The 21312-nt window shown below is 41.4% G+C and overlaps 1 protein-coding gene and 1 long non-coding RNA gene across 6 annotated transcripts in view; one reads left to right on the top strand and one right to left on the bottom strand.

Annotated features, from left to right (window-relative positions):
* ATP10B (ATPase phospholipid transporting 10B (putative)) overlaps positions 1 to 21312 on the bottom strand; it is a 298840-nt gene that overhangs the window by 120167 nt on the left and 157361 nt on the right. For 4 of the 5 annotated variants that reach the window (XR_014241061.1, XM_082378750.1, XM_082378753.1 and 1 more), the window contains exon 1: positions 152 to 8952. Coding sequence is in view for 4 of the 5 variants with exons in the window: in XM_082378750.1 (XP_082234876.1) it covers positions 152 to 471 (320 nt within the window). In the remaining variant the exon portion in view is untranslated. Of the gene's footprint in view, positions 1 to 151; positions 8953 to 21312 lie in introns of those variants that run through there. The other variant, XM_082378751.1, reaches the window with a different exon arrangement.
* LOC309622746 overlaps positions 8962 to 21312 on the top strand; it is a 216235-nt gene continuing 203884 nt past the window's right edge. Inside the window, exon 1 of the long non-coding RNA XR_014241104.1 lies at positions 8962 to 11813. This is a non-coding gene — a long non-coding RNA (uncharacterized lncRNA). The remainder of the gene's footprint in view (positions 11814 to 21312) is intronic.

A 21312-nucleotide genomic window follows, 5' to 3' on the forward strand; every position in this document is an offset into this window, starting at 1 on the left:
GAGTAGAATCTGATAAATACTGAATGAATGAATGGATGACAAAGCTTCTCAAGGTACACGCATTTGGCCCAGAGGGTAGCATTTCTGAGTTCATCTGAGTGGCAAATACTTGGCTAGAAAGTGTGTACCGTTCAGCCAAGTGGTCATATACCTGTGAAACTGCTCCAAGAGATTCTGGGGCAGGAAGGTGAAGAGGGTATACTTGGTGGTGCAGATTCTGTTGCCACAGTATCTCCTGGAGACCTTGGCCCAGTCCTGGTGGAATACGTTGTTGTTGGGGAACACAACCCGCTGCTGCGGCAGGTTGTAGTTCTGCGGTCCCTCCTCTGGGGACAGCAGTGCTGTGGCTTCTGATGGAGACTGTGGGAGGCCATCTCTGACTCGCCACTGCCACCGGTACCAAGACGAGTCCACCGAGAGGGCCATGTCTGGCAGCAAGCTACGACCTGAGAAAGGACATGAAGTCACCATGGTCAGGAGAAATATGAGGCGTGTCAACGCAAGGTGTGGCTATGGTTAGGACACACGGGTGGCATAGTGGCTCATCCATGTGTCCCCCCAACCATCCAAGGTAGACTGTGGCATACAAGGTGAGAAAAATATGTTCAATCCCTATAATCCATACATTCTAGGGTCAGAGACATTAAGCAAATGATCATATAAATAAAATACAACTAACACTCTGATAAGTGCCATGAAAGCGTTTCAGCTGGTGGATGGTATGGGGAGGGTGTAGATGACCTCGTTGGGGCAAAAGTGTGGCCTGGAGGACTATGAACCCAGGGCTCAGAATTCGAGCTCTGGTTCCTTCCTGACTCCAAACTGCCCCTTCACCTCGCTGGTGTTCAGTGCCCTCACCAGAGTATGAGGAGACCTAGTCTTACGCTAATTTTTTTCACAAGCCTTTTGTGAGGAGCAAATCAGACAGTATAAAGAGTAAGTGGAGACATGTCTTAAAGGGAAAGCTATTTATTCTCTAGGTTTTCCCTCGCTCTAAAGTTTTCTGATACTGATGATATTTCAGAGAAGCTCATTTGTGGTCAGAACCTCACGTGAGAGTGATTGGTGAAACAGGAGAAGGTCTCTTTCCTAGGAAATTTGGGCCTGAGGTGACTGGACTGCACTGAATGTGGTTTCCACGAACGCCGTGGGCTTTTCCTGAGCTGGTTGTCTGGGGGTGAGGGTTGGAGACCCCTTTCTTTCTCGCCATTCCATTCGGTGGTTTCTGAAACTGAGGCCTTAGTCCTAGATGGAGGAAGGAGGCTGCTCTATCTAGGATATTCCAGTTTCTGAGCTCCTTTAATAGAACCTATAAGCAAGCTCTCAAGGGTCCTTTTGGTCAAATCTTGGTTAGAGACCCAGAAGAATTAATTCAAATACATACTTTATAAGGTTAGAAGTTGTAGATAGTTTGCTTCTCACCTAGTAGGCTTGCAGGATGGTTTTGTTTTGAATAAATGGATGAGTGAATGTCAGGCATTATTAATCTCGCAGTGAGCAACCCCATCTGTCATTGAAAATGTGATTCACTAAAGGAGAAGAAGTTCCATTTCTCATTTAAATGGTAATATTTTACCTTCCTGATGCTCCTATGATCTGACCCTTACCCTAATTCTCCTCATGACTTTAATCAATCCAAATGATTTCTAATGCACAGACCCCAAGGCGGCAAGAAGCTCTTCAGAGTCTTAAGTGAGCCCTTGCATCAAGATTGAAAAAAAGTAAATGCAATTACTGACGCCCATCATAATGAGACAAAAGCAATATTATGACATGTGGTAAGCCCGAAATAATAATGTATATCTTCTTTCTCATTATTAAAATAAATGCCCCTTTCACGGATTCTTTTTTAAAAATATTATTATTATAAAAGAAAAGGAAATGAAAAGATCATTCATGAATAGAGTGGAAAATGCAAACAAGAAATCTTGCCTTGGCTAATGCCATACATATCAGATGTCTCTCAATTTTACGTGATAAGGTCTTCATAAAGGAAGACTGGATTGACACAGGAGATAGCAGGTATGTCAGGTGGGGCAATTGAGAAAGTCCACTTATCATACTATATTCTTTTCTTTTCTTTATTAACAATGTAAAATGAGCTTCCTTAAAAGCAAAGCAGATATAAAGTGGATGCCAAACAAGTGGATGAAGTTTGATGAGGAACTGAATATTTGCATAGTTTCAAAGTATCTTTCCTTCAAATTATTAATTACAATGGTTAAAGAAAAAAAAAAAAAGAATCGCTTAGTAGTGGAGAAATGTGGCAGACACCACCTTACCCAAGAGATCAAAGCAAACATCACCCATTTTGGGATAACTGGATATATTGGGTCTCCTGATAAGATATACTGAGAAGAACGTCACTTCTGTGGTAGTCACAAGGAAACATTGAAAAATCTCAACCTGGGGGCTGGTCTACAGAATTACTGGCTTAGGTTTTTCAAATGTCAAAGGTCAAAGAAAAGCAGAGGAACTGCTTCTGATTAAAGAAGACTAAAAAGGTATGACAACTAAGAGTAATGTGTGATCCTGGATTGGCTCCTGGACAGGGGGAGATAAAATAGGTATAAAAGACATTATTGGACAATGGGAAAAATTTAAATATGAAATGTGGATTAGAAACAGGATTTTAATAATGTTAAATCTTCCGATTATGATAATTACATGGTGGTTATATAAGAAATTGCTCTTAACATATGGAAACCAAGAGGGGAAGGGGGTGGGGTGGGATGAATGGGGAGATTGGGATTGACATATATACACTACTATGTATAAAATAGGTAACTAATGAGAACCTACTGTATAGCACAGGAAACTCTACTCAGTGCTCTGTGGTGACCTAAATGGGAAGGAAATCCAAAAAAGAGGGGATATATGTATACGTATAGCTGATTCACTTTGCTGTATAGCAGAAACTAACACAACATTGTAAAGCAACTATACTCCAATAAAAATTAATAAAAAATAAAAAGCAACAAAGAGGTCAGCAAGAAGAAGCTAAAGGAAAATAAGGGGAGGAAGGAAACTGATTGACTTATTTAGCTAGATTATATTTAAGTATGGTTAGATGTAGGTACTCAGATGATGTCATCAGGAAACCATCTCAGCTCTGCTTTCCCTTACGATGACTTTAGTGTCATTTCCTAACTCCTGCACGCACTGAAATATTACTTCTTGTCCCGCGCATACATGTATTACCTGATCCAGCCTTTTAGGCAGTTGGCTGTATTTAGTCAGTACTTAATTAAATAATAATATATATGAATTTAGTAAATAACCTCTTTCTCATTAGTCATTCAAAACAAAGAATCTTAAGGAAGGGGCCATATATCATGTCTTTTGTATTATCTGTAGCAGCTTGCATACGACCTTTCACAAAGCAGATGATCAATATATACTAGAACAAAAAAAAAGAAAAAAAAGAAATTGCTCTTGTTTGCAGGAAATCCATCCTAAAGTAGTTATGGGTTAAGGGGCAAGACACTTCAATGGTTCAGAAAATAATATGTTTGCATATGTGTGTATACATATATGCGTATGTGTATATATACACAGTTAGCTAAGCTAGGTAGGAGGTTGTAGAAGGGTGTTCCAGGTAGAAGAACTGGTTTTAGAAACAGAAAGTACATAGGACTGTTCTATAGAGGCCATGAAGTAGGGGACAAAGAGTAGCAAAAGGTGAGGGGGGAGAGACAGGCAAGGGCAAGGTGGCCTGTTAGAGCTATTTATTACGCTGAGAGTAAGAAGTCCTGGAGGGTGTTGGGCAGGGAAGCGGTGAGCAGAGCTGTGGGCCCCAGGCCGTGTGAAGCGCACAAGAATGGGCTGGAGGGACCAAGACGGGGAGGCAGCTCCGTAACCCACTGCTTCCCCTTTGCCCCAGAGAAGCCACTTCTTTCCAAAAGTAGAACAGGAAACAAACGGGGATTGTGCAATTCTTTTATCTGAGGTGTGGTTTATTACTGCTTTCAGAAAGGGAGGAGCATATCTGAAGCAACTCTCCAAGGTCCTTCTGATTGTAAAATCTCTCTCTCATTCTAATTTTTCCGAAATGGCACCTTCCACTAACAATAAACTTGGGGATTATCTTATTTTGCTAATGAACACTCAGATCACCTCTGGCTTGAGACAATAATCCTCTCCAGAACCAATATCATTTTTCCACTGGGCAGAATGTCCCCTAGATGGGGTGTGTGTGGGGAGTATTTCTATACGGTGGACCGTTAATCTAAAATACTGGGTTAATTACAGTTTGCTAAGAAATTCTGTTCTTATTCCCAAACTTTCTCTATCCTGCCTGGCTCACGTTTTCAATTAACCCTAGTTCTTTGCTTTTACATTTTAATGAACTCAACTAAACCCCATCTTTAGCAAATTCCATTTTTATCGTTAGGGGTCAATTAACCAGTTATTCATTGAATCAAAAAAATACTTATTGAACCTTTGTCAGGATAAGTGCCACAAAGGAGAAGAGGGTGCAATGTGATTGCAGGACAGAGGGATGTGACCCCGTCCCTGAGGAGGTGGGGTTCACTGAGCTGAGATCAAGAGATGAGAAGTAACTGGATAAAATTGTGTGTGTGTGTCTGGACGTAAGTGAGCAACCTAGGAAGAAGCCACATTTGCAGGCTTCCTGTGGCTAGACCAAACATGTTGACTTTAAAAATGGAAAGACCCAAGTGGGGCTAGAAAGCAGGAAAAAGTGGTTACTAGAAAATTATTTTCCCTTCATGTACAGTTCTCTGAAAAGGATATCAGTTGGTCAGGACCGTGGGAGTGGGGGGACCCTATAAAATTAAGTTTAATCTACACTTAGATTCTTGATGAATAGTACACTATCCTGATATTAGAATTAATTAGAATCTAAAAAAGTTTGGTCCTCAGTTAACCACAGGGGTTTTTAAAGCACTCCACCCTGAGGACAAAATGTGTAAATCTTACAAAAACAATTTCCTGTTAGACACTGAGTTAAACAATAACCGCCTTGGAAGAAATAGTCTGGGGTTAGCGTGTCCTCAAATATATCAATTATATCAGTTTTCCCCAAATTGCAGCATTCTTGAGTCATCTTTCCAATTCTTGCTATACCCTAGTAACATTTGTTTTATTAAATGCAGTATATTTTATTTCAAGTCAACTCACTTTTTAAAAGCTTAATCAACTTCGGCTTTGTGCTAAAGCACTGATATCTGAAATTAGGAGTTTGACACACATTATTTTTTTTAATAGGCACTAACAGGGCCGACTTTTATTAAAATAAAAACTGTTGGCCTGTTACTACAACATTTGTCCTAGACCATCTATAACTCTATTTGCTATCTGGAAACCAGGTTCAGAAACATCACCAATTACCCTGAAAGTATCAGTCATTTTCATTATTTGAGGTATTTCCAACTACTGCGGGAAAGACTGCTAACATGTTTTGTAAGATTTCTGTTTGTTTCTCACAGAAGTTTCAGAACAACAGAGGCAACAGAAACAAAAGGTTTTTCATCAACCCTGAATTAAAGCAAAAACCCAGTGACCACATTCCTATCCATTCCCCAAGCATTTTACTAGATCAAGGAAAGATTTGCAATAAAACAGTCTTATCATCAATTCTTATTCATTTTGCTTTTTGCATTTATGTTGATTGGATTTGCTTAAGGAAATGGCCATCACGTTTATGTAGTCTTTTACCTATTTCACCCATACCCATTTTACAGATGAAGAAACAAAAATAAGGGAAATAGAATAATTTCTCTGTAGAACCTGTCATTTCTTCCTACTCCATTTCAGGAAAACCTATATTTACTAGAATCTGAGGTATACCTTTTTTTTTTTTTTTAATTTATTTGGCTGTGTTGGGTCTTTGTTGCTGCGCATGGGCTTTTTCTAGTTGAGGTGAGCGGGGGCTAACCTTTGTTGTGGGCGCAGGCTTCTCATTGCGGTGGCTTCTCTTATTGTGGAGCATGGGCTCTAGGCACGCAGGCTTCAGTAGTTGTGGCATGCAGGCTCAGTAGTTGTGGCTCGTGGGCTCTAGAATACAGGCTCAGTAGTTGTGACACATGGGCTTATTTGCTCCGCGGCATGTGGGATCTTCCCAGACCAGGGCTCGAACCTGTGTCCCTTGCATTGGCAGGCGGATTCTAAACCACTGTGCCACCAGTGAAGTCCAACTTTTTTTTTTTTTTTTTCACATTTAATTGTTTTGAACCTAGGATATGTCACATTATTGATATGGTAATGTTTCTTTTTTTTTTTTAACCCTCATAACATTACTAAGAGTCTCATGCTCTACCAACTGAGCTAGCCGGCAGGCTTCCTCACAACATTATTAAATTGATAGCATTTTAGATTCAAAGAAATGTCTTTGGTTGCAGGCCAGAAAACAGAAATCATAGTTTGAGAGCCGCTCACTAAGGTTTCTAGTTCTGGGACCCGTCCAGGAAAGTTCAGTAAGGCTTCATGAGAAAGGAATGGTCACAGGGGAGACCTTATCCTGCAGCAGAGTTCAGCTCGGGTAGAAGCCTTGTGGATGCCTCAGCTTCAGAGTCTTCATTTGCCTTGAACTCAGTACAGGAGTCTACACAGAGCTGCTATGTGCCATCAGTTCCTGTAAGCACTAGACATGCTCTGTCCTTCCCAAAGGGAAGGGCAAAAGCTGTGACTGTGCCTCATTCACAGACTACAAAACGTGTCCTATAATTAGGATGCCAGATGCTGCCTTCCTCTAGAGAGGAAGAAACACTGCATAAGAACCGAGTCTGCAGGCCCTTGCACAGGGTGGGGTGAGGATGGCTGCTCTCAGAGGTTGGTGAAAGTGGGAGTAGCGTGAAAGGTGGGGGGAGAGTGAGAACGAAGTAGCAATCACCTTAAATAAAATTAACCAAAGGATGCAGTTCTGTAGAAGATAATCAAAATACCTGACAAATGAAATCCTACAGGACCTTTGTGGGAAAGGAACGATCAAAAGATAGATTTTTATAAAACTTAGGTATTATCAGCATGCCACGCTCAGTGTCCATCACGAGTCCAGTTAATGTTTTTTACCCGATTGATTTTCTCTTAGCTCCTCCGTCCATAAAAGACTTACTCCAACAGATTTTCAAGGACAACTATTTTTTAAACAGATGAGAAGATATTTCTGTAGTCTGCCATGTTAAACGTCATTATCCTCCAAGTTCATTAGCATTTAGGGCACCACCAGTTATCCAGCAAGCTGATCTCCCATTCAGTGTATTTGGAGCTCAAACCTCACTCATGGAGTATTGGACAGAGGTAATCCCACTGCCTACTTGCCATCTCTACTTCTTTGCTGGGTATCTCAACTTTATCATTTCTAGAACTCTTGGATTCTCTCCAAAATTCACTTTGGCTCCAATTGTCCTTATTTCTATGAATAGCATCTCCAATTACCCAAATGACCTAGTCATTCCCTTTGATTCCTCCTTCATTTGATACAGCCAATCTATCTTTGTGTTCTGTCCATTTTTGTCTTCTGAATATTCTTCAAATCCATCAGCTTCTCAACATTTCTACTGCTTCCATTTTAAAAAAGGCATTAGCATCTCTTGTCTTGGATGACTGCAACAAACTTTTAACTGGTTCCTACATCCTTGCTTGTTCCCTTTCCAATCCAGCCTTCACATAGCAGCCAGAGTTATTTTTCTAAAGTGTAAGTTAGATCATGTCAGTTCTCTTATTAATGTTCTTTATGATTGCCTTTGTACAAAATCGACACTTCTCACTGTGGCCTACATTTCTTTATAGGATGCAGCTCCTGCCTACCTCTTTCCTTGTTGCTCAATATTCTCAAACACTCCAAGCCCTCCCTCTCTCTCTCTCTCTCTCTCTTTTTCTTGGTGCATGGATCTAGGCATTTAGTAGTTCCTTTCCTTAAAAGCTCTTTTTTCACTTTTAAGCTAGGCTAGGCTGTGAAACAAATAAGCCTCCAAATCTCAGCGGTTTAGCACAACCTATGAAGAGTTTGCAGGGCCAAGTAACTCACCTCCATCCAGTGACTCAGGGATCCAGGCTCCCTCCACCCCATGATCTCAACATGTGGCTTTAAATATAGCCATGACAAGGACCCAGAAGTGAATAACATTACTTTGCTCATAGTCAAATAGCCAGAAGCAGTCACATGGCCTCATTCTAACTGCAAGGGAGGCTGGGCTACGTGGGAAGCACACAGAATCTTTGGTGGGTATTGGCTGTCTCTGCCAGGTCGCAGATTAAAAGACGTTTCTTCAGAGTTACATAACAGATTAATCCAGTGAGTGCTACTGGAGTAACGTGGCAGCATGGCGACAGGACATGGTCAGAACGTCATTATTGCCGTTAGCTGAAGAAAGAGTTTACATTTTCCAAACACTCTGACACCTTCTACTTGTGCGTCATACTTCAAATTTGAGGCCAAGAGAGTAGCTCCTGAACTCTGGCCCTTCAACATTGCCCTTGAGGTAGGCTGCCGACAGCAAGAGGTCAGAGCATTCCCATGTGCTCCTGGCACAGCCTGTAGATGGAACACATTATATGCTGCATACATATGTGAGCCTCTATTTTAAAGCGTGGCAGATACTTTTAAGAGAGATATATTGTAAATTTGTATAAAGGCATTACCAAATACACAATTGGATTTAGCTGCTGTGCATTTTTTCAATTAAAATTATAGCAAATTCCAGGGGGCTTCCCTGGTGGCGCAGTGGTTGAGCATCTGTCTGCCAGTGCAGGGGACACGGGTTCGAGCCCTGGTCTGGGAGGATCCCACATGCCGCGGAGCAACTGGGCCCGTGAGCCACAACTGCTGAGCCTGCGCGTCTGGAGCCTGTGCTCCGCAACAAGAGAGGCCGCGATAGTGAGAGGCCCGCGCACTGCGATGAAGAGTGACCCCCACTTGCCGCAACTAGAGAAAGCCCTCGCACAGAAACGAAGACCCAACGCAGCCATAAATAAATAAATAAAATAAAATAAAAAATTACAGCAAATTCCAGGTGGAGGTTGTAAAGTTCTTTGATGACAAAAGAGATCTTTGGGCTCTGAAAGGTTGGAAACGCTGGTGTAGTAGGGAGAGCCCAGGACTGCACGCAGGGTGTTTGGCTGACAGACTGATCTGTAATGCACAGTTCCTGACCTAACAAAATAATTGCAGAGATGAGATGTATACACAGGAAAGGTAACTGGATAGGCTATCAATGGGGAATTGAATAAATGCAGACATCAAGGAGTGGTGGTTGTCAGAGATGGAAGAAAACCTGGATGACTAGGAAGGATGAGGCAAGTTCCTGGGGAAGCAGAAGTAGCCAATTAGTGAATATGAGGGCTTGGGTATCCAGAAGCAGGTGTGGGTCCAGAAAGTATAAGAATAGGCAAGTGAGAAGCCCCATCTGTTGTCCCCACCTCTCAGACCTACTAGGCAGAAAGCCCAGGGCTAGGGTGGGGAATCTGCTCTCTTAACCAGTTCCCAGATATTCTAGGGCAGGGGTTGCCAAAGAGCCAACCTGGAGAGGCCCTGCCTTATGCGCTCACATATCTGCTCTCCATTGAAAATGACCTTTTCCCATTTTCTCCCCTCTACTCCAAGCCTGATTTCCCAAGTCTTTTCCTTAATGAAAGACAAAAGGTCTTGGGAAATAAAAAGACAATGTGGGCAATCCTGTCTTTGAAAGAGGCAGGTAAAATGAGATGTGTAATTTCATTTTTTATATCCCTCCAGGCAGAAATGTGATTTCACTTAAAAGTTGCTTTATAGATTCTTTTGGTTTGTTTTACCGACAAAATAATTAAGTTGGGTCTAATTAAAAGTGAATAAATTGCTCGCAGAAGCTGAATAAATCAGTGCTGAGCTGAAGGGTGAAGAAAGTTGTTCAAAGTCTGCAGGGCTGAAAGCAATTAAAAGACAATAGTATACACTGACGGGCTCAGTTCACGTCACTCAAAACATATGCGTGCTTATGTGAGTTTCACACTGACTAACAAGCCCAGGAAAGCCTGAGGTGGGGAGAGGCAGGGAACAGGACCTGGGAAATTTGGGAGGAGCTTTCTACAAGGTCATAGGGATGATTCACCTGGCTTAGTGCAAAGAGCGTAGGACCAGATTTGTTAAGGGGGGGGGGGTGAGAAAAATGGATATTTTAGCAGGTACCTCCAGAGTTTCTCTAGGGAGGGAATATCCTCTGAACAGTACTTGGGATGAAAGGCAAGGGGACAAGAATTAAGGGGAAGAGGAAACGGGAAAGGGAAGGGGGGAGAATCAGTTGCCAAAAGCATGAGAAATGAGATTAAGATGGTAGCAGGTTGGTGCTTGTGTTGTCAAAAAAGGGCAGAGGGGCTATTTTTTAAAACTGAGGTATAATGGACATATAACATTATAGAAGTTTCAGGTGTATAACATAATGATTCTATAATTGTATACTTTGCAAATGATTAGCAGAAGAAGTCTAGTTAATATCTGTCACCATATATAGTAAAAAATTTTTTTTTTCTTGTGATGAGAACTGTTAAGATATACTCTCTTAGTAATTTTCAAATCATTATTAACTATAGTCGCCATGTTGTACACTACACATGACTTAATTTTATAACTGGAAGTTTGTACATTTTGACTCTTCACACATTTCACCGCCCACACCCACCTCTAGCAACTACTAATCTGTTCTCTGTATCTATGAACTTGTCTTTTGTTTGTTTTAGATTCCACATAGAAGTGAGATCATACAGCATTTGTCTCTGTCTGGCTTATTTCACTTAGCATAACCCATCCTTAGGATACATCCATGTTGTTACAAATGATAAGATTTCCTTATTTCTTTATGGCTGAATATTCCATGGTATAAATGGTACTTTAAACAATATTTACTTACAAATATGTATGATATTATAATGTGATATAATATCCATCCATGTTACTTTAAAATTGTTAGTAATACTTTACAACACAGAGTGGCCTTGTCTGATTGATACCGTTTGATTGGGGGTAGAGGTCTAAAAGTCAAGAAGGAGGCGTCCCCATATTTGGCTCAGTGCCAGTGGGAGAAGCTAAAAGAAGAGCCACAAGAAAGAGTAGAGAGTGAGAAACTTGGCAAATGCTGGGAATGAGAACCAGAGGTGACTGGGAGAAACATCGGTCCCACAGAAATTCACAGAAGTTGGGGGCAGGGGAAGTGGTGGCATGGGGTTTTCCATAGGATATGGGATGGGGGCTCAGGTTGATCTCACCTGGATTTTAAAGGGCAGAGTAAGACACCAAGCTGACATGTGGCTTACACATCCCACTGACCAGCTGTGTGACCATGGGCAGGTCAGTCACACTCTCTGGGTCTTAGTTCCTTTCTCTATAAAATGAAGGAATTGGTCCAGGTAATGGTGAAGGCCCATGTATGTCTCTCACACTTTCACTTCAGCTTTAATTCACTCTGACTTTTCTGAAATCAAGGGGATGAGTGCCCCTGATGAGGGATATTGCCAGAGGGCAGATTATTTCCTCCCCAGATGCCAGCCTTTCCATAAAAGGTAAATGATCTCACAGCACATAATTGCTAAGTGGCTGATCTTTTCTCTTTTCAGAAATGCAGCTTTTTCATCCATCCATTTTGGTTGAGTTACTCTCTCACACATACTTTGGACTGAACATTCTCTTATTTCTAAGGAAATAACTTACTCTCTCATTTTTATTTCTCCTTTTTTATTAGATTAATATATTAATGACAAGGTTCTCAGAAGGCCTCCATATGTTCCAAACTTCTATTTTCAAAGCGGAGAGAAATTTCAGGAAAGATCCAACTGTCTATCGGACATCACCACTTGGACATCTCTTAAGAATATCAAGCTCAGTTTGCCTCCAAGTAAACTCATTATCTTTACTCCTACATCTGCTATTACCCCCTCTTTCCTATCTCCATGGGATGGCAATGCTACCCTTCAGTTGCCCAAGCTTTTGATTCTTCTCTCATCCAGTGTATCCAATCAGTTACCAAGTCCTGTTTATTGTAACCTCTACGTATCTGTCAGTTCTGTTGACTCTTTTCTGGGCCCATTGCCACCACCCCAGTCCAGGCCACTCGCATCTCTTGCCTTGATTACTTGAACAGTTTCATAGTTTGTCCTTTTGCTTCCAATACCCCCCGCCCCCCACCGCCCAATCTGTTTTTCCACAGTAAAGTCAGAAAGACGTCATCAAATTGTCCATCCATTTATGTAATAACCTTGCTCAAAACCCATTCTGGGGACTTCCCTGGTGGCGCAATGGTTAAGAATCTGCCTGCCAATGCAGGGGACACGGGTTCAAGCCCTGGTCCAAGAAGATCCCACATGCCACGGAGCAGCAAAGCCCGTGCACCACAATTACTGATCCCACACACTAGAGCCTGCTGGCCGCAACTACTGAGCCCGTGCGCTGCAACTACTGAAGCCCGTGTGCCTAGAGGCCGTGCTCTGCCACAAGAGAAGCCACCGCAATGAGAAGGCCGCGCACCAAAACAAAGAGTAGCCCCCCGCTTGCCGCAACTACAGAAAGCCCGCGGTGCAGCAACAAAGACCCAATGCAGCAAAAAATAAATAAATAAATAAATTTATTTAAAAAATCAAAACAAAAAAACCCCATTCTGGCTTCAGTTTCCCTCAGACAGGATAAGGAACAAAAATTTAACGTAACTGACAACTCCTTCCCTCCATGAACTAGCGATGGCCTCTCTTTCCAGCCTCATCTTTTGTTAATCTCTCGTTCATGCTTTATTCTCATCATAGGAAATTATTTTATTTCCTTTTGTGTCTGTCTCTGTCACAACCAACACCACCAGCACTCCCTAGCTCCCATCCCCCCAAAACCTAGCTAATTTCCATTCATTTTTTTTAGGACTTAGATGTTACCTCCCCCAGAAAGCTTTCCTTTGTCTTGATATATGATTGAGGGGTTACTCATGTGCCTCGTAGTACCCTGTCCTTATCCCGTTTTAGCTCCTAGTTCTGTATATTAAGCCTATGTACTTGTTGGGATTGAGGGTTTCTACAGGGTCGTCACCACTCTACCCACCAGTGTCTCCTGGGAGCAGTCAGCACTTTACGCCTCCTTTCCCAGGGCAGTGACAGGCACCAAGACATGCTTGATTTCTCTGATGAATAAAAAATGTGTATATCAATATTATTTTAAAAAATTTAAAAGAACTTCAACTCTATTACAAGCATACCTTAGAGATATTACAGGTTCGGTTCCAGACCACAACAATAAAGTGAATGTTGCAAAATAAAGTGAGTCACATGAATTTTTTGGTTTTCCAGGGCATTTGAAGTTATGTTTGCACTACATCGTAGTCTATTACGTATGCAAGAGCATTATGTCTATGGCTGCTGACCGATCAGGGTGGTGCTTGCTGAAGGTTAGGGTGGCTGTACCAGTTTCTTAAAAAAAACAATGAAGTTTGCTGCACACGATTTCTCTGTAGCATGAAATGCTGCTTGATAGCATTTTACCCACAGTAGAATGCCTTTCAAAATTGGAGTCTGTCCTCTCAAACCCTGCCACTGCTTTATCAACTAAGTTTATGTAATAACAATCAAGTTCAATGTCTTATACGGGTGTGGTTCGTGGCACCCCGAAACAAATACAATAGTAACATCAAAGATCACTGATCACAGATCACCATAACAGATATAATAATAATGAAAAGGTTTGAGATATTGGGAGAATTACCAAAATGTGACACAGAGACACGAAGTGAGCAAATGCCATTGGAAAAGTGGCATCGATAGACTCGCTCGAAGCAGATGTGCCACAAACCTTCAATCTGTAAAAAACGCAGTATCTGAGAAGTGCAATAAAATGAGGTACGACTGTATTCCACTTTACCCTCCAAATAATCCTTTGAGGTAGGCTGGGTCTGTATTATACTGGTTCTCCCCAGCTGTAGGTGTTAAGTTCCTCAATATGCCCATTTAGGAGAACCTGTGGTTAAGGAACTTCAGAACTCATAGTAGAAGTTCTTCCTGCGACCAAGTTTGAGAGTATAATAAAAAATATTTTGAAGAAAGCAATCAAGGTAGCATGTCAATATCAATGACATTTATCTTTTAAAATAACCATAGGTATGGCACAATTTCACTCAGAATCTGCTCCCTGGAACATTTTAATGCTTGCCTCAGCTAACACGAGAAACTTGAAATTAATTTTGTTTGTCACTAACATCTGTTATGAAGCATGAAAACAAAATTGTTGATTTATGACTCAGAGCTTTTGATTTCTGGCTCCTCAGATCTCAGAGACTCTGAATGACTGGAATTTTGAGATGGGCAAATTATTGGGGACGTGCTTCTGAAACTACCTTCCCATAACACAGTGTTACATGTCCTTCACTCGGCTCAGAAGGAATTCTGATCAAAGTGCTTGTAACAAAATGCTCTCATACCTCTCAGCAAAGGCTTTCCCTACAGACCCAGGGTGCGGTTCTAAGATCACAATTCCCATGCTTTCAGTATTCTTTATCTTTCAGTATTATGTCACTCCCATCTCTACTTCCAATGTACCATCTTTTTCCTCTTTAGTTCCTTGTTCTGTTAGAAATGATGTGATATTTGCATATACCGGAACTGAAATTGCCTGGGTCAACTAGATGTGCAGAAGTAAATCTGTTGCTACTGAATTTTCATATTTGGTGAAATCATGCCTTGGAGGGTATGGCTGTGGATAATTCTGAACTTTTCCATATTTTGCAGATCAATCTGATTGCCCTTTTTCTCTGGAATAATAAATAAAAAGAAGAGAGGTTAGGTGACGTGCTTAAGCTCACAAAAGTAATCAGCGGTAGAGCTGACATCAGTTTCCTAATGTATAGGCCAGACAACTTGGCTTTTGGTTTTTCTATGTCAATGTGAGCCATTTATGTTTATTCCTATAATTTTAGACATCTGTGATTGCCCTGTGATTGTTTGAAAATAAACTTTTGATTCTGGAATAATTTTAGGTTTACAGAAGAGTTGCAAAGATAGTACAGAGATTTCCTTCACCCGAGATTCTCCTAACGTTACAAAACCAGGATACATTTGTCAAAATGAGAAATTAGTGTCCGTACACTACAATTAATTAAACTACAAACTTTATTTGGGTTTTACCTTGGCATTTTACAATTTCTCAAGTTACAAAGCATTTCAAATTAGAGAAAAATACAGAGCTTGACTCCAGTGCCACAATACTTGATCACTGGCAGCAAGAGACTCAATCGGTTAAATATTTGTTGGTGGATTGTTTGTTTTCATATCCTTCTATTCCTATCTGAAACGATACTAAGTGACTTTCTCATGCGACCCACACTCCTTCTATCTCTCCCACTATGGTAGAGCCCTGAGCTGGTGTGGGTGGGCAGGGGGTTAGCTCTTCAGGGCAGTAACTTTGGACTCTTGAGAAGAGCTAATCACAAGCTTCTTGCCTCATTTCAGACTCTGAAAGGTTCTCTGGCTATTTTAAGACTCAGTAAACTTGCAAGCAAGCAAATTTCTGGACAGAGACTTTGCACTGGCATGTGACAACATCACATACTCTTTTTCCTTTTTTGTAATATGCACAATTTACCTTCAGGATAGGGGCACACAGATCCACATACAGCTTTGTGAAGAATAATAGACCACAGTTGTTAATGTTTGTTTCCCACAGTAAAGAAAAGTTTGTTAATATTGAGTGAGTGAATGGAGGTCTACGAGATTGGAAAGGAGAATATGACTGTGGTTTCCTATGGTGAGATCATAAACCCAGAGACAGAAGGAGAGAGAAAATAGACAAAAAAGAAATGGGAAGAAAGTAGGAAAACAGGTTTCACCATTTAAATACTCTTCTGCCTTAAATGGCAAAGGCCCATGGAGATAGGGGAGAAGCGGCACAGTGATAAATCCATCAGCCATGATCAGCTTGAAGGAGAATGGCAGAGTGATGTTCCCTGGCTGGACTGCTTGATGGAGCTTAGGGGCTGCGCACGTCTCCAGGAAATTTACCCCTTCTGAAGACTTGGTCCCCGAGGCCCAATTCTCCCCTCTTCATTAAACCTCAGTCCTTGGTGAGAGATCCTGGATGTTTAGAAAAACCACTGGGCCTTGCTTTTTATGTTCTTGTCTGATTGAATTCTGATTGAGGCTGCTGAAGCAGACCCACTGACATTTCCTGGTGCCCAGGGGGGTGGTTGGCAACCATTTAAACATTTACTTAGGGTGTTGCAGCGGTTTTGTTACCTGATTAATAAAGCAAAATCAGCATTCTCTCTGGGGCACTTTGTTTGGCCTATTATTCTGATATAGAAAATTGAGATAAAAGCAAATTAACACATGTAGGTGGCTACACTCACTCTCCTTCCCACCTCCTAATCACTTCATTCTGTCCTTTTATGAAAGAGCCAAGGAGATAACACTCCATCTGGTAAGCAGATAATTTATTTCTAATTTTCTCAACCTTTTTAGAGTTGTGCATGTGGGGATTTGGTGAAGTTTTACATCTCCAATATAATGGTTCCTGTCCCAAGTGCTTCATAACTATCCAGGCTATAAATATTGCATCTAGGCACCTTTCCCTTTCTTTGGACCATTAGAAAGACAAAATGGCTTTGCTATCAAGTAGAGTTGGGGGGTACTGTTGAGTACAGCATCATGTAGAGTAAACTCTGATGGTGGCAGGATGCATGTATGGGTTTTGGAGTCTGAAACACCACAGGGTATATATTGAGAAGAGAGGGAAGACGCAAGTTTGAGTTAAACCTATTTCTCCCTTCTGCTGTGTCCCTGTGGCACTGAGACTTGTCCTACATAAAGCTGGAAGAGCTGTCTGAACAGGGGAAAATCCATCCTAACTATGATTTGATTTATCTGCACGAGGCCAAAAAACCAGGGTTCTCATGGACTAAAGACCCTTTAGAGACTGAGATTCAGGCAGTGCGCACTGGCACTAGGATAGCAACAGACAGATGATACACACCAGAGAGCTGGGCAACAGACTCGTGTACATATGGGGACTCAATAAGTGACAGAGGTAGCCTTACAAATCAGTGTGGGTGGACGGACTGCTCAATCAGTAGTGTTGAGATCATTGTTAACTCATACAGAAGCAACCAATTCCTACTTCACACTGCGCGTACAAAAAAACAATCGCAGGTGCAGTCAAGACTCCCCTCTTGGGGAGAAGAATTTAAAACAAAATATAGGAGAAAATCCCTATGACCTTGAGGTTGAGAGGGAACTCTTAAGGCACAGACATCAATAATTAAAGTTTGATAAATTTGACTACATTAAAATTTCTGTGCCCTAAAGAATGTGGAAAGACAAGTCATAGATTGGGAAGATATTTTTGTAACATTATTATAGATACAAATTCAAAAAGGAAAAGGTAAACAACCCTGAAGAAAAATGAGGGATGATAAAAACAGGTTGTTCACAGAAGAGAACACCCAAACGGCTCCAAATCACATGAAATTATTTCCAGCTTCACTACTGATCAGGGAAATACAAATTTAAACAACAATAAAGTGATACCTTGCTACAACATCAGACGGGCAAAAAAGAAGAAGTTGAATTACGTTGGGATTTGGGGAAGAGGAGCTGTAATGGGCACTTTCTTAGACAGATTGTTATGACCGCTTGGGAAAGCAAGTTAGCTTTATCAAGCCAGGTGGAAAGTGCACATGGCCCTGGACTGAGCATTTCCACTTCTAGGTAGATACCCTGGAGAAACTCGCACATGTGGACAGAAGGAGACATATTCAGAAATGTTCAATGCACCATCATTTAGGAAAAGTTAAAAACTGGAAACAACTTAAAAATCCATCAAACATAGAATAAAAAAATAAATTATAGCATGTTTATAAAATGGAATATTATATGGCAGTTAAAATTGAACTATATCACCATCAATAAGCTGCAAAATAATAGTTAATAAGTCTCTACAGGTTTACTTATTATGTTGCTGTAGGTACAATTGTAAGCACTTTGCATGTGAATATTAACTTATTTAATTCCCTTGCCAATCCTGTGATAAGGGTACTATTTTATAGATGAGCAAACTAAGATACAGAGAAGTTTAAGCAGTTACCCAAGGTCTCATAGCTGTCAGTGCCAGAGTTGGGCTGTGACACAGCCAGTCTAATTCCAGAATGGGTGATTTAAACCCTATACCTGTCTTGTAAAATAAATAGAATGCTGAGCAATGAAAATATAATGTTGAACAGAAATTCAATTTGGAAGATGATACATACAGTATGATTCTCTGATTCTCTGGTTAGTATGATTAGGCTTAGCTTCAACTGCATTTAACCACAGTAACAAAACGTGCCTTAACCAGGATATTTAGTCATGACACAAAACAAATCTAGAGGTAAGTCTCCAAGGCTGGCTGATACAGAAGCTCCAAGGTACTGAGGGACGCAGGCCTTTCTGCTCCACCATGTTTAGCACTGGCGTCCAACCTCCAGGTGTGCTATAAACTAAAGAGCTACTGGAGCTTCATTCACCTCACTCATATTCCAGGGAGGAAGGAGGAAAAGGGGAGGAAGAGCAAGGGTACACCTGGCAGCTGAGCCTCTTCAAAGGGTCATTCCAGAAACACTGGCCAATGACCTTCACCTTCATCTCACTGGCTGCCTCTCTAGCAGCAAGTGAAGGTGGGAAATGTAGGCCTTTAGCTGGATGCATTGCTGCCCAGAACGAACTACTTGTTCTGCAAAGAAGAAAAGTAAATATTGAAGTAGGTCGACTAATAAATAAATACTGAGTAGGTAACAAAGAGTTTCTATCGGAAGTGCCATTTATATAGGGTTTAAAAGAATGTGATATACCGTTTGTAGATTTATACATACTTATTATGATATAAAAACATGCATGGGAATAATTAATACCAAATTTAGGACAATATTTATGTTTGGAGAAGGAGGGAAGTGGGGGGATACACAATAAACTTCAACTGTATCTCAACTTTAAAAAAAAATCTGAAGCAAAAATGACGGTTAAATTGCAATAATTTGGGTGGAGGGTAAGGCCGGGTGTGTCTTTTGGGCATGTATGTGTGTTTTCAATGCTCTCCTTCTTCTTCTGCGTGATTCATTCACCCCTTCTCATTTTCCTCTTTTTCTAGAGAAGGGGAGAGATCCCCCAGAGCCATCTCCCCGGTTGAAAGCTCACGCCCTCACCGAACTTATGGCAGTTTGTTCCAAACTGCAGCATTTTTGGAGTGCACCTGCTTCGACAGGAATAAATTGGTTGAGGGCTTATCAAATGTCAAGCACTAAGCTATGGCCTTGGCAAGCATTAACTTATTTAATCCACAAGAGCCCTGGCAGCTAAGAACTACTGTTATTTCCATGTGACAGAAGAGGAAATAGGGCTCAGAGAGTTTGCATATCTTTCCGAAGATCCCACAGTCCACAGGGGCAGAGTCCAGATTGGAAGCCACACCTGTCTGGCCTCTGCACCTGGGCTTGTAGCCAGCTCTTCTGATGTCCAATCACTCCCCTGCCCCATCTCCTGCTAGAACTTCTAAGAAGGGCTCTGTGGGATGCAGCCAAAGCAAGACGCCAAGGATAAGGTGGGATGTTAGGATCGGGATGGAAAAACAGGCTGGGTTTTCCTATGGTTGGTAGGGGTCTCAGTTTGGAAGGGCCACAGAGGGCCAGGCTGAGATGAAGGAGAAAGCTAAGTGCTCAGAGAGGGCACTTGGTCTATAGAAACCAAAGAAATAAGGGGGGCTTCTCAAGGGGCTTTCATTAGTCACAGTGTTGCTGCTGCAGGGTAGGACTTAGCCAGGCGCTCAGGGTGGAACCCTGGCCAGGAAGAGTGTACCTACACTGATGTCCCCACTGTCATTTCTCCCTGAGCTTTAAGCAGGGCACAGTACCCATTACTTGTGCTCTCACTGCCTGTTCCCTCTGCTTCCCCTCTAGAGAGCTCCTTGAGGAGACCGTGTCTGGTGCAAGATCTGAGATGGTGCTGGCATACGGTAGGAACAGAAATGTTTGCTGAATAAACAAATGAACAAACAAGTAAACTCAAGAGGACTGAGGTTCGCTGGTGTCCTCTGAGTCGGGCCTGAGCACTCAGCACAATAAACACAAATTTAGTTGAAGTTCCTTGAGGGCAAGGCATTATTCGTGTTTGCACACTTTGCCCCAGCATCATGCCCACAGCTGAGCAGAATTGAGATGAATTATCTAATAAAAACAGGGATGTATAACAATGCACTGGAATTGTATGGCGTATTCCAGAGATCCACAGGTAAAGAGCCAGGAGGTTGTTTGAAAATGATCCCAAATCTCTAATAAAAACATCATGAATATCATCATCAAAAACAACTATGGCCATAATTTATTTGGTCTCTCTTATGTGCCCAGTGTTGTTAAGTATATTATCTCTAAAACTTACCATCACCTTGCAAGGTAGGTATTACCCTTACCATTTCACAATGAAGAGGCCCAGTCCTAGAAGGTTAAGTGGACTCTTGAAGATCAAACATATCACAAGGATCCCAGTTAGGATCCCAGTTAGGATTTAAATGCGGGTTTCTTGGGCTCCAAAGTCTATACTTCTACTACTGCGGTGGCCAGACTTTTCCCCTTTCACAGACTGAGTTGCAGCATCAAAAAATGGCAGTAAAGAAGTTACATTTCTCCTTAAGGAAAGATTCTGGCGTGTTCCCATAACTCCTCCCAAGGCACAGGTGATCTTATGGCTACTCTGAATATACTTAAGCTGCAGCTCCTAACCTAATTGTTTTCTGCTGGCAAATCTAGTTGACTTAATGTAAGTCCTTATTTCCCATAGGAGCGATGCTGTGAATTGGTATTACCCTATGGAAACTTGGTATATCCTAAAAATACCAACATTAATCTTGAACATAAACGAAGGAAAAAGCAACCCCCAAATGCGTGCTTTTGCGAACATTTATTAAGAAGCAAAAATCAAATAGGGAATGTAAAGGCTACATTGTATTTTCTTCTTTCTGTTCTTAAAGAGGCTTTATAAAAATCTGAGAGCAATGAAGTCTGAAATGCAAGTGCTGGCTTCCTTTTCCGGCAAATATCCCTCTAACAAGCTCCCTAAGCACTCTTTTTTGCTCCAGGGTCCTTTGAATTGAATTCAAATGAAAATCAACTCAAACTTTTCTTACGAGTCAATATGCCTGAAAACCTCTGCAATCAGGCTTTGACCAGGAAACCTTGATCCTTGTTTTGTGATGTAAAATACTCTGCAATGACTACCCTCTTCAAGAGTTTCAGCTCAGTTCTCTTGAAGATTCTTCTTTTGCTTCTTTTATGCATTTATATTTTCCCCCTGAGTTTATAGCCTTGAAATCTCAAACTATCCTTAAACTCATGC

The sequence above is a fragment of the Balaenoptera borealis genome (assembly GCF_965194805.1).
Source record: "Balaenoptera borealis genome assembly, chromosome: 2".
In the NCBI taxonomy this organism is placed as follows: Eukaryota; Metazoa; Chordata; class Mammalia; order Artiodactyla; family Balaenopteridae; genus Balaenoptera; species Balaenoptera borealis.